Source organism: Chiloscyllium punctatum, chromosome 23 (genome assembly GCF_047496795.1).
Source record: "Chiloscyllium punctatum isolate Juve2018m chromosome 23, sChiPun1.3, whole genome shotgun sequence".
Lineage (NCBI taxonomy): Eukaryota > Metazoa > Chordata > Chondrichthyes > Orectolobiformes > Hemiscylliidae > Chiloscyllium > Chiloscyllium punctatum.
The window spans coordinates 81,022,794-81,036,358 of NC_092761.1; the positions used below are offsets into that span (position 1 = coordinate 81,022,794).

A 13,565-nucleotide genomic window follows, 5' to 3' on the forward strand; every position below is an offset into this window, starting at 1 on the left:
AATTCTCGCAAGGTAATTTGTGTACAAGTTTTCTGATCAATCCATTAATTGGGGACCCTTCCAAATATCAGTGCAGCATTTGTTACTTCCATTCACAATTTTGTCCTGTTCCCCAGTGCAATTGCTTTTTTTTTTGAAGAAAGATATTTTGGATATTTTCAGAATTTCCAATGCATTTTATCGCCATCTTTAGCCATGTAAGCACCATTTCTGGTACTTCAAAGGTTTAGTTTCATTTATTACAAACATTTTCTAGTTATTTATACCTAGCCCTATCTACTATCTACAATGTATGTGAGAAGGGTTCTACCTTACCATGGAAGAATTAATAAACCACAGCTTGCAAGCACTCACTGTTAGAGATCTGGCAACATGTAAGTAAATGGGAAAGCAATGCAGGTGTCAACTTAAAGTACCTATATTCTGACACCAATAAGTGCCCAAAGCAGCAACTTACCAGTTATAGCTTCCTGCGCAAAGTACTTTACATCCATGTCTTGGTCTTGACTCAATTTCTCCAATATTGGTTTGACTTCACTTTGTAAAGTGCTACAATTAAAAACATTGAAGGTTTTGGAAACCAGAGTAGCAGATCTGAGAGATATAATTTTATGCCACTAAAACCAAAATTACACTGATATTGTACTCTGATTAAAGTGTACGATCATGCCCCTTTTGGTCCTACCACCAACACAGAATGTTCACTAATCTAGAATGGGTTATTTGATTTCAGATGGTTGGTAGTGAGAGTCATCATTGCGCTCCTTTTCTTTGGGAGGGGACAGGAAGTGGGAGCACAGGGAAACAGGTAAGCATCTAAAGGGCTCATTTTAGTGCAGTGGTGTAAGAGACTAGGCAGGAGCTTAGCATTCTTTGCAGAGAGAATATAGTATGGCAGAGTGCATACTTGCTTCTAATCCAGGACCACACATTTGAACTACTGTTGAAAGTTAAAGTTACCATGAGGATCTCGCTCTTTACCACTTAAATTCAATGGTCATTGCTTAAGAATGTGTGCATGATAATTAGGACAAAGATTGAATTTAGATGCAACTGCCTCTGTAATGAAACAGCTCGTTGGCACACACACTCATGTGAATAATGAAACAATTTGCAGGCCCACTGATCCCTGGAGAATTGACTTTAGTGTGAGGGGGGACCTGATACAGGAAGGAAAGAAGTGAGATGGAAGAATGTTGGGAATAGACAGGATAATTACTTACTAGCATTCAAATTTCTGTAGAATGCTAACTACCTACAATTTCATGCAGGCTGACTCACTGTGGAGCCTCAAGTTGTATTGCAGTTTAAGGAACCTCAACAATTCCAAGAATAAGATGTCACAGATCTGTATTCCTTGTATTAATTTCAACAAAGATTTCCATAGAACTTACTTGGCGTCTAAAACCGGTCCTATTTTCTGCAGTGATTTAGCCACATTGAAGCGAACATTTGCCACCTGATCACCCGCCATTTGTAAAACCGTTGGCAACATCTGCTTTGCAGTAATATCCTGGCCACAGGCTTCAGACAGTACCTGTAAATTCATCAGGAAAAACACTGTTCACTCAAAACATCCTAACATCACTGATTGTTCTTGTTATACTAATGCTTCCAGTCAGAAGTTGGATAATCTATGAATCACTGCCTGAACATGGTCCAAGCCATATACAGGGACATAGGACTGGAAAGAACCTCAGGGCTAGCACTATACATCATCAGCAAAGTGTTAAGGGAAAAAAGTGTTAGATTCTTTCACTTTCTAAAATTTTCAAATATAATCAATGCTCTGTCTCTATTTGCTCTGTAGTTCATTCAGTCACCATCTGCGTGTAAATACATGAACACACCAATTCAAAAACTGTTTTGTGCAATCTTCAAAATAGCTTTTCTTTGTAAGCAGCATAGAAATAGGTTAGCAAAGCAACAAGAAACTTTGATAGTACATAGAGTCATAGTGATGTACAGCACAGCAGCAGACCCTTTCAGTACAACTGTCCATGCTAAATTAATCTAGTCTCATTTGCCAGGACTTGGCCCATATCCCTCTAAACCTTCCTATTCATGTACCTTTTAAATGCTGTAATTTTCTCAGCGACCGCCACTTCCTGTGGCAGCTCAGTCTATATGCACACACCAACCTTTTCATTAAAAAGTTGCCCCTTAGGTCCCTATTAAATCTCGCCCCTCTCACCCTAAACTACTTCTCTCTAATTTTGGACTCCCCAAACCAGGGGAAAAACCTTATTTACCCTATCCATGCCCCTTATGGTTTTATGAATCTCTATAACATCGCCCCTCAGCCCCCAACACTCCGGGGAAAACAACTCCAGCCTATTCAGCCTCTCACTATAGCTCAAACCCTCCAACCCTGGCGATGTACTTGTACATCTTTTTTGAACCCTTGCAAGTTTGACAAAATCCTTCCTACAGGAGGGAGACCAGAATTGTACACAATGTTCATAAAGAAATTTAACGACCTTACGGTGACTAGAGGATGGTCGTTTAATTAACTATAGCTTATTATTAAAACCAAAGCATTCCTTCCTGATTTAATTTTCATGTAACTATAATTGCAGCATTTAAAAAAGTAGGCTAACTCAGCCTTCCTCCCCTTGTATTTAACTAATATTAACTACCTTTTCATAAGATATCTACTGGCACTTAGAAATGGAGCCTAATGCAATGTTTCTCTGACCTGTTGATTGTAATTCAGACAAGCCAAAAGGAAATTGTAGAAGTCTCCAATTGGAGAAAATCTAAGAGAGACACCCCATTATAATTGAGCTTTGAAATGGTCTTTGGCTGATGGGGAGGAAGTGATCTGGGAAATAGGCTAGCACATTGGTGACTTGACACTGGCAGCATTAAAATACTGGCATACCGTAATGAGAGTCACTGGGATAACCACAATTAGCTCATTAGTGCAGACCCTGAACATGCAGAAATAGAATCAACTATATACAAGTGATACATGGATGATAAAATACAATCTGACACACTCAGAACTTTAACTAGGAGAAAGTGAGGACTGCAGATGCTGGAGATCAGAGCTGAAAAATGTGTTGCTGGAAAAGCGCAGCAGGTCAGGCAGCATCCAAGGAGCAGGAGAATCTACATTTTGGGCATAAGCCCTTCCTCAGGAATGAGGAGGGTGTGCCAAGCAGGCTAAGATAAAAGGTAGGGAGGAGGGGCATTGGGAATGCGATAGATGGAAGGAGGTTAAGGTGAGGGTGATAGGCCGGAGAGGGGGTGGGGGCAGAGAGGTCGGGAAGATGATTGCAGGTCAAGAAGGCGGTGCTGAGTCCAAGGGTTGGGACTGAGATAAGGTGAGGGGAGGGGAAGGGAAATGAGGGAGCTGGAGAAATCTGCATTTATCCCTTGTGGTTGGAGGGTTCCTAGGCGGAAGATGAGGCGCTCTTCCTCCAGGCGTCGTGTTGCCATGGTCTGGCGATGGAGGCAGCCAAGGACCTGCATGTCCTTGGTGGAGTGGGAGGGGGAGTTAAAGTGCTCAACCACAGGGCGGTTGGGTTGGTTGGTGCGGGTGTCCCAGAGGTGTTCTCTGAAACGTTCCGCAAGTAGGCGGCCTGTCTCCCCAACGTATAAGAGGCCACATCGGGTGCAGCAGATGCAGTAAATGATGTGTGTGGAGGTGCAGTTGAATTTGTGACAGATATGGAAGGATCCCTTGGGGCCTTGGAGGGAAGTGAGGGGAGAGGTGTTGGCGCAAGTTTTGCATTTCTTGCGGTTGCAGGGGAAGGTGCCGGGAGTGGAGGTTGGGTTGGTGGACACCCCGTACTGGCCTCTTACCCGCCCTCGATCTCTTCATAGCACTCCTACCACCCCACCAACCTCCAGATACATTGTATCATCTTTCGTCATTTCCACCACCTCCAAACAGACCCCACCACCAAGGATATATTTCCCTCCCCTCCCCTATCAGCGTTCTGGGAAGACCACTCCCTCTGCGACTCCCTCGTCAGGTTCACACACCCCCCCCCCCCCCCTCAACCTCCACTCTGGGCACCTTCCCCTGCAACCGCAAGAAATGCAAAACTTGTGCCCACACTTCCCCCCCTCACTTCCCTCCAAGGCCCCAAGGGATCCTTCCATATCCGTCACAATTCACCTGCACCTCCACACACATCATTTACTGCATCCGCTGCACCCAATGTGGCCTCCTCTACATTGGGGAGACAGGCCGCCTACTTGCGGAACGTTTCAGAGAACACCTCTGGGACACCCGCACCAACCAACCCAACTGGCCCGTGGCTGAACACTTTAACTCCCCCTCCCACTACGCCAAGGACATGCAGGTCCTTGGCCTCCTCCATCGCCAGACCATGACAACACGACACCTGGAGGAAGAGCGCCTCATCTTCCGCCTAGGAACCCTCCAACCACAAGGGATGAATGCAGATTTCTCCAGCTTCCTCATTTCCCCTCCCCCCCACCTTATCTCAGTCCCAACCCTCGGACTCAGTGCCGCCTTCTTGACCTGCAATCTTCTTCCTGACCTCTCCGCCCCCAGCCCCTCTCCAGCCTATCACCCTCACCTTAACCTCCTTCCACCTATCACATTCCCAACCCGTCCTCCCTACCTTTTATCTTAATCTGCTTGGCACACCCTCCTCATTCCTGAAGAAGAGCTTATGCCCAAAACGTCGATTCTCCTGCTCCTTGGATGCTGCCTGACCTGCTGCGCTTTTCCAGCAACACATTTTTCAACACTCCGAACTTGACTCAAACACATTATATTCGAAACTGAACAAACTATTTTTCATTTCATAGAAATATTACAGCTTTTACAGTTTAATACAAGCACACACAGAATTATACTCACATTAATGCAGAACAGTGTAGTCATTCTATGAAGGTAGTTGGGATCACTAGCCATGGCAAGGACCTTAGGCACAATAGTAGACTCTGCCCACTCTTTTCCAAACTTTTCCACTAGTTTTGTCAAGTTGTTTGTAGCAGCCTCTCGAATGGCATATACTTGAAAGATGCAGAACCAGAGGCCAAGTGATCAGACAATGAACGAAGTTACTACACAGCTCTAAAGTAACCAATATATGGGAACTTAAAAGATTTTTAAATAGTATTTATTACTAGGAACATGGTATAATTAATACCAATTACTGAGGTATGTCTAATTGAAATACTAAGTTGTGTCCAGGCAGCAGAGGTTAAATACATACATGGAGGTTCAATCTAATATTAATAAAATATAATGGGATATTTGATTTAAATTGTGCTTCCAGAAGTTATTGCTCTTAATAAAATGTGTTCTGCCATTTTAGGGGAATTAATCCTATAGCAAATCTGTAGCCACCATGGAAATAATTCCTTTCCCAGCTTTAAATACAATATCACATTCTCTATATTTAGTTTATAAAAAAAGACAAGTCTAAATATAGATTCAAAATTATGTCAACTGTCTCTGACTGATAGCATTACATAAATCCTACTGGAGAAACCCAATCACATTTAAACAGCTAAGAAGTTTGGGAGATATTAAAAATGTGGCACAAAGTGAAGGCTATTGGAGATTCAAGCTTAGGAGAGACTTCTAGCATAACATAACATATGTAGCTGTCACCCACAAAGTATAAATTGATAGGTGTGTACGTGCCTGTTACCACACTACTACACTGCGTGGGTACACAATGTTTTTCTCAATCTACTTCTGTCCCCAAATAGACAATGCAACAATTTCATGTTTTATGGACACATTAGACCTATAAAGTGGTACAGTTGAGAAAGTAAACACCTGTCAATTATTATTTAAAATCAGATATAGTGATATCCTGTAGCAATATCATATTACAGGTTCAGATTAATGTTGGCTCCTTTCACTGAGCACATCCATTAGCGTTATAAAATATCCTCATTAGGCTGTACCACCTAAGGACATGCAATCAAACCAGCCACTTCGATTTAAGGAATATTTAACTGATGGCTCTGATTCTAGACAAACTTTCGAACTCTGTTAAACCTGACAGTCCCATTAATAGAAACAAAGTGCTGGAAAAGCAGATCTGGAAGCACCTATGGAGACAATAAAATAGAATTAAGGTGTTGAGTCCAACATGACTTATTCATAACTGAAGGAGAACAGAAAAATATGGCTTTTAAGCTCTTAACAACTCTTAACAAGAGTTAGGAGGAGCAAATGGAACAGATGGTAAGGATGCCCAGAGCAAAAGACAAAGGAAGTGCTAATGATAGTAAAGGGGAGTTATAGATGAGGAAGAGGTGTTAATTATAAGTGTTAACAACAGAAAATCGGTTAGCTCTATTGATAGGGAAAAAAAAAGATCAGAGAAGACTGGGTTGGGGTCAATCAAAATGGAGGATAATGAGTTCAACAACATCAGATTATGGGCAATGTCGAGCTCTGCAGACTGTAGAGTGCCCAAGAAGAAAAGATGATGTTATACCTATGGTTTGCATTGGGTTTTTCTGGAACACTCTAGCAGGCCTAGGAAGAAATGCTGGCATGGGAGCAAGATGCTGTATTAAAAAGGCAAGTAACAGGGTCAAGGATATACAGGAGTGGAGGGAAGAGCTGAAACTAATGATGATCAGATTACAAATGATCTAATTGAATGGAGAAATGGTCTACCTACAATCTCACAATTTATAGAATTTTGCCTATTTGGGAAGGACAACAGGCGTAAGGAGTGACAGAGTAGTAGAACAGGGTATCCAAAGAAACTGTGGTCGAAAAATGTGCTGGAAAAACACAGCAGGCCAGGCAGCATCCGAGGAGCAGGAGAATCGACGTTTTGGGCTTAAGGCCATCTTCAATCCTTGGATGCTGCCTGGCCTGCTGTGTTTTTCCAGGACCACATTATTCAACTCTGGTACTCCAGCATCTGCAGTCCTCACTTTATCCAAAGAAACTGTACCTATACCAAGAGAACGTTGACAAGGGTGAGGAGAGGTACGTGTGCTTGGCGTGGCATCTTGCTAAATGTGGAGATTCTTTGAATGCAGAGGACAGGTGTGAAATGAGGACAAGCAGAGCTCTTGTTTTGTGCTGGAAGGGATGAGAAGGAGCGAGTGGTGGAATCCTCCATTGAGGAAAACAGAAGCCTTGTTGGAAACATCCCTTTGGAAAGTGGTATCATCAGAAGAGGGGTAGAAACTGGTCAAATTGAATGGAACCTTTTACAGGAAAAAATGTCAGAGGAAGTGTAACTTTGTGTTTGCAATTAATACTGGTTGACCATCTACCCCGTAAGTGGAAAAAGAGAAGTCATGGAAGAGAAGGGGAGAGTGAGAGATTGACCAGGTGAAGGGAAGACTTGGATGAAAGATGGAAACAAAATTGATACATTTTTCTAATTAACAAATGTGATCAGGAAGCAACTGCTGTACTATAAGAGCAATCTGTTCAGGTTGCTTTGGAATGAAGAAGTAGAGGGCCTTCAAAAGGCGTGGGGGGGACTGTCCAACCATGTTGAACAGCCTGCAGTTGTGACAAAGAAACTGGAAATTGTAGAACTGATGTAAATCTTTAGAAAAATCTCAATCTCAGAAACCCGCCCTCTGATTGAGCATATCATTGCAATTTCTTCTACAAAATAACGTTGCCTTGGAGGAAAGCGTTCAGCACACAACCACAAAAATCCATATCCCACTGTTTACATAGAAGCTTCGATAATTTTTAGAATAACCCTGGTCCATCGTGCTAAGTCTGTAATGTTAAAAGGATTTGTGAACTGATAACCGTCTTGCAAGAGATTTGTGAATGGAACTTGAAACCAGCATGCTAGGGTTATTCCTCTCAGTGAGAAAGCCAACACTGGGGATAGATATCACAGTCAGCAGGTCTTCATGTTTGCTAAAGCCAGCATTTGTTGGTTGGAAGTTTCATTTTACATTAGTAAACGCTGGTATCTCCAACAGACAATGTATTTTATGATAAAGTTGCCAAAATGGCTCCCAAGAAAATGGGTTATTAAATCACTGTATTGACAACTCTTCCATCCTGCCCCTGCCATGATGCACTATCTTACACATTTCAAAACAATCAGGTCCTAAAAAACATCAAACTCAAGACTTCATTGCGAGAGCACTTTCACTGGCATGGGTTTCTAATGAGCTCCAATACTCCATTATAACATTTCTAAATAATAATGGCATAAGTAAACAAAGCTAGGTATCCACCAAGTACTAACTAACCTCCATTCCATACAAAGACAATGGCAATAAGACAGCACAATGCTGTCAATTGCGTCGGTTTAAAAAAAAGTCAATTAACAGCCTTTGCCCTAAACATTTACACTTTGTTCAAAGCTGGTTAACCAGGAGAGGGACAATGTGAAGCTATTCACTTTGCTAAGGTATATTCCTCATGATGTGAAATACGTAATTGCACATGTATCTTAAATCCCTGAATAATGCAACATAGAAAGGTTAGCTGTGCCACCTGCAAAACTAACCTCAGTTCATAAAAGGGGGAGAAATTTTTTTATATATCGTACGACTAAAAGATCTATATTTCAGGTATAAGTAATTGCTTCTTCCTGTGAGAGAAGGAATACATGGTAAAAATACTGGATTAAGAGGAACTACATGTTTATTTTGTGATGACCATCCACAAAAGGGAAAGTCCGTATATCTTCAGGATTGCTCTTTTTAACAATTATTTCAAAAATTATAAAGGAAGTTGATCGAATGGTTTCACATTTTTTTATTCAGTTAAAAGAAATATTGAGGTGATTACAGAACGTATTGTGTGCAGGTCATTTTCCAGTCTTACACAAAATATCAATATACTTTTCATTTAGAGCTGTCATGGAAGCGACATTTCAGTGCAATTATCTATTGGTGCCTGGGCGTCAGAACAAATATGCTCTTGCTCCTACTTCCAAATTAAAGCTGCACTTCTATTTCCCAAGGTCACAGCTACGCTCAAGGCTGAAATAACTGTTGTTAACCTTCTCACAAGCTATAACAATCTCCTGAAACAATTAAAATGGAGGCTTGGCAAGAGCTAAGACACCAGTGAGGCAAAAATAGTTCAGAATCTAAAGGTGACATGATGAAAATGTATTTACTTGAATATGTAATAAATGGGATATTAACCCAGAGTAGTGATGTTCAAGACAAACTATTAATTTAATTTTTCATATTTCACCATAATATTCAGCAAGCAAATTATTATTTGATTGTACAATGTGGGCATCGCTGGCAAGACTGGCATTTGTTGCTCATTCCTAGCTATCCTTTTACAGATTCCCCTCAGAAATGGAAGAGTTACCACATCACTGCAGGTCATATGTAGACCAGACTAGATAAAGATGATTTCTTTCCCTAAAAGTTGTTAGTGAATGGACTTTTACAACAACGAACAAGTGTTGTATGAACATGCTCACCATTAGGCTAGCCTTGAATTCTAGTCTTTTTAAAAAACTGAATTCAAATTAGACTGTCTGCCATAGTGGAATCTGAATCATGTCCCTAGAACATTTTTTTTCCAGAAGCCAAGCTAATGTTAAATACTTAATAACTCTTCATCAAGTATTTTAATCATGCATTCCTTCTCTCATGTGGAAGTAATTTCATGTACTCGAAATATTTATTTCAAATGCCTAAAAAGTCATTTTCTTTCCCCTTTCCCTTTTAATGAACTGAGGTTTGTTTTGTAAATAGAACACCTTTCAGTCCCAGTATGTTAACATTATTCAGTGATATATGAACTTATTTCATTCACACAGAATTACAAACTAAATGTCATGAAGAACGTAACAGTTACAGAATTCCTATTATGTAAGCTGTTTTAGAGGTTTAACATATTAAAAGAAGTCAAATTTGTGAAAATGCTTTGACAAGCTATTCCCTTTTGGGAAATATCACATTTTTTAAAAAGTGTAATGTCAAGGCAAAATGCTTCAATCATTTCAAATGTTGTAACGAAGCTTCCTGTACCACCATTACACGTGGGGACACCTCCTACCATGTACGTGGCAGGTACTCATGAGACTCAAGCCAACGTTGTCCATCTCACACGCTACAGGCAAGGATGCCCTGACACATGGTACATTGGCGAGACCAAACGGACGCTACAGCAACGGATGAATGGACACCTCAGAACAAACTGACAGACAGGAGTGTTCCCTCCCAGTCGGAGAACACTTCAGTGGTCCGGAACATGTGACCTCGGACCTTTGGGTGACCGTCCTCCAAGGCGGACTTCAGGATAGGCAACAAGGAAAAGTGGCCAAGCAGAGGCTGATAGCCAAGTTTGGTAGCCATGGGGAGGGCCTCAACCGGGACCTTGGGTTCATGTCACGCTACAGGTGACTCCATTGCACTAAACACACCGAGACAGCGAGAGAGCGAGAGACTCAGACCCCCTCCGATACACTCTCTCACAGACAGTCATAACCCCAAGCCTGTGACCCGTGTCCCCCCACACACACACACAAGCTTGTGGGGTGAATTTGTATCTGCAGAATCACATTTTACTTTGTAAGATTTTGCAAATCTGTTTTTTAGATTAGAATCAGTCTGACCATTGTGGCACAGACAGCTTCACAGGGAGCTAACACCTTCAATACCTTATTCTGGGCCGACAATGACACCAACGGTTCAAGTGCACTGGAGAATGTAACTTTTAAAAAAAAGTTTTGCGATTTACGTACGTAAGAACTAAAACCAACATGGTCATTCGAAACAATGAGAGACTTAACAAACAATCCAGGTCTTTTTCAATACATAATTTCAGTTACATCACACTGTAAACTTTTGCTATAAATTCTGTGTCTTACAACCTTATTCTCCACAATCACCTAATGAAGGAGCAGCGCTCCAAAAGCTAGTGCTTCCAATTAAACTTGTTGAACCTGATGTGTGATTTTTAACTTTGTACACCCCAGTCCAACACTGGCATCTCCAAATCATGTACTGAAGTATTCATTCAAGAATGCAAATTAAAACACAAATACAAAATCTATATAAACAACAAGCACTTCAGCACTGCAACAGCTCTTGTTCATAACTAAAACTTGATTTAGAATCAAAGATGTGAAGTAAGATATTGTTAAAACAGAGACTGTAATAAATATGTAACACCAGCAAGGGGCCAGAATGGTTTACTGAGTCCAAGCAAAGAAATAAGCTACTGGATGTCATATTGTTTTCCTTGACCAAGGAAGATGACCTGGTTGAGACTAACTGAATCTACCAGTTGGAGAGAGTAATGAGAACAAAATTAGTCCTAACTCAGAAACAATTTTTTTCTCCCAAAGAAGCAACTCACTCCATTTTCTCATCAATTTCTATGCCCTTTTTCAAATTAAGAACATTCTGTGAGGAAATACAAGCATAAACCTATAGCTATGTCCTCTACAGGTGCAGTGGACTGACATCAACAGGTTTCAAAAATTGGATACTTCAGTTTATCCTTGAGGTACAAAAATATCATTTTACATTGATTCCACAGCAGTAGCATGAATTCCTAACATTTTCCAATTAGGCTAATAAGAGGTTGGAGATTAAAAAAATGTTTATTGGTCGAAACAAAGTTTTTAAATATCTAAACAGGGACTTAAACAAAATCTGCTGCTCCACCCTCTCCCTGGTCTTGTTTACTGTTCACAAAGTGCTGATCTGTCAAAACTCCTCCTGGGCTGCCTGCAATTCGAATTGTATAGCATGGGTTACTGCCAGTATCTATGACACATTCCACAAAGAAAGTTTGCATGTTTACTGTAAATTAACCGTAACCAAGTCTTGACAGCCAGCCAACTGCTGTTCAAACATTTGTCCTATGCATGGAATTCAAATCATTAATCAGTGTGAGCTGCAATCCAAGTATCTATAGACACTGCAGGAGATACATTCAAGACCAAGGGCAATACTGAATGGACATTACTAACATTTTATATGGAGGAATAACTTCTACAGTAAATATGTCACAGGGTTCAGTTCACAAACGATGAGAAACTTTGGACTTTAAGCTGAAAATGTGCAGTCTGAAACACTTCACAAAAAGTTTTTACTGACAGTGTAAAGTATAATTTATAGGACTTATTTTATAGACATTTACAAATTAACCATAATGGACATTTAGAAGGACATGCACAAAGTACATTTGGAATAACTACTCTATAGAAATGGGAGAGATTAAAAGTGGTTTTCAAGGAAAGAAAGAACACTAGGAAAAAAATAGGCAAACTAACTGACAGAAAGCTAGATCATTATGAAACCTAAGTTCAATTTATTACGTTCATAATTATATCCTTCTCTTGTATAATCAGTTTAAGGGATTGGGATTGATTTAACACAGCTGCTGCTTTCATCATCCAAATCAAAAGATCATGGAAAAATTAGAAAATATAAATTAGAAATACTATGCCAGAATAAAAATTGTAAAATTCCTTTGCTCAGGCAGATTCTGACCATTAATCTATTTATTTGAAAACAGGATCTACCTACCACCTTACTGACATTGTCAGGATCATTTTGGAATTGGAACTCCAAATTAGGATTTGCATTATAAACTTAGAGATACACAGGCTTTAAAGAAAATATTAACTCTCGATGGAAATGATCAAAGGTGTGGTCATCGTTGAGCTCTGTAAATGCATCAATATAGCTTGCAACCATAATTGCTGCCAAAAATATAATAGTTCATAAGTCATATACAGAAGTCAAAAATCTTCAAACTTGCAGCCAAAAGTCAAAGTTAAATTGTAAATTTAAACTTGGAAAATTGTAAACTATAGAAGTATTTCTGGTTACAATCATAACAGTGCAACAGTTCATTTCTCCAAAGAGACCAACACTTCAGTCAGTAACAGTTAGATTGTTCCCTCAGAAAATACAATCCTTATTTCTACTCAATCAGAATTGTTGGTCTACACTATCTCTTTGAATGAAAAATTTATCAAGTGCCGTACCCCCATTATCACTCCATTAGCTTGAAAACACTTCCTTTTCAGAAAATAATCTAATACCGCTTGAATGGCTTCAACCATATGTATATTAAAAACCTCCCTCTTTGTTTAATCGCAATCAAGTATCTACAGGCCTCAATTGAGCTAATACTCACCATGATCCACCAGCCATGTCATGCATAAGGAGTTCAACTTCTCATCAAAAAACTCAACTCCCTAAAAAGATTTTAAAAAAACATGTCAATGAAGAAACCAACAAAAAATATCACTTTGAAGCTCTTGAAGCATAGTGCATCTCTTCAGTGCTAAGCAAAATAATTAACATGCTTCACTTGTTTTTCAAACATATTCAGCATCGATTAACAAAGTTCTGGTAAAGTATTCATAATATCTGCCCACACAACAACTAATCTCAGGGCACTGGCGGCTGGTCTACATTCGAAATATGGGGGGTAAAATTATTCCACTGAATTCTGCATAACAATGCAGCAGGGATTACACAAAATATACTCAACTGTGTCATTACAGTTGCTTAGGGTATATCAAATTATTTTGAATGCTCTTGAATAAGTTGCTAGCACCAGAATAGTATGCAAGACTTTCATCCAAAGGGAAAGCAAATATGCCTTTGTAAACTAAAATAGCTCTCTG

At 40.0% G+C, this 13,565-nt stretch overlaps 1 protein-coding gene across 1 annotated transcript in view; it reads right to left on the bottom strand.

Moving 5' to 3' along the window:
• The window catches only part of LOC140494167 (serine/threonine-protein phosphatase 2A 65 kDa regulatory subunit A beta isoform), a 63,486-nt gene that overhangs the window by 1,928 nt on the left and 47,993 nt on the right, over positions 1 to 13,565 (bottom strand). The window contains exons 11-14 of the mRNA XM_072593266.1: positions 13,070 to 13,130; positions 4,844 to 4,998; positions 1,395 to 1,537; positions 458 to 549 (exon numbers count right to left, since the gene is read on the bottom strand). Of these exons, the coding sequence (XP_072449367.1) occupies positions 458 to 549; positions 1,395 to 1,537; positions 4,844 to 4,998; positions 13,070 to 13,130 (451 nt within the window). The remainder of the gene's footprint in view (positions 1 to 457; positions 550 to 1,394; positions 1,538 to 4,843; positions 4,999 to 13,069; positions 13,131 to 13,565) is intronic.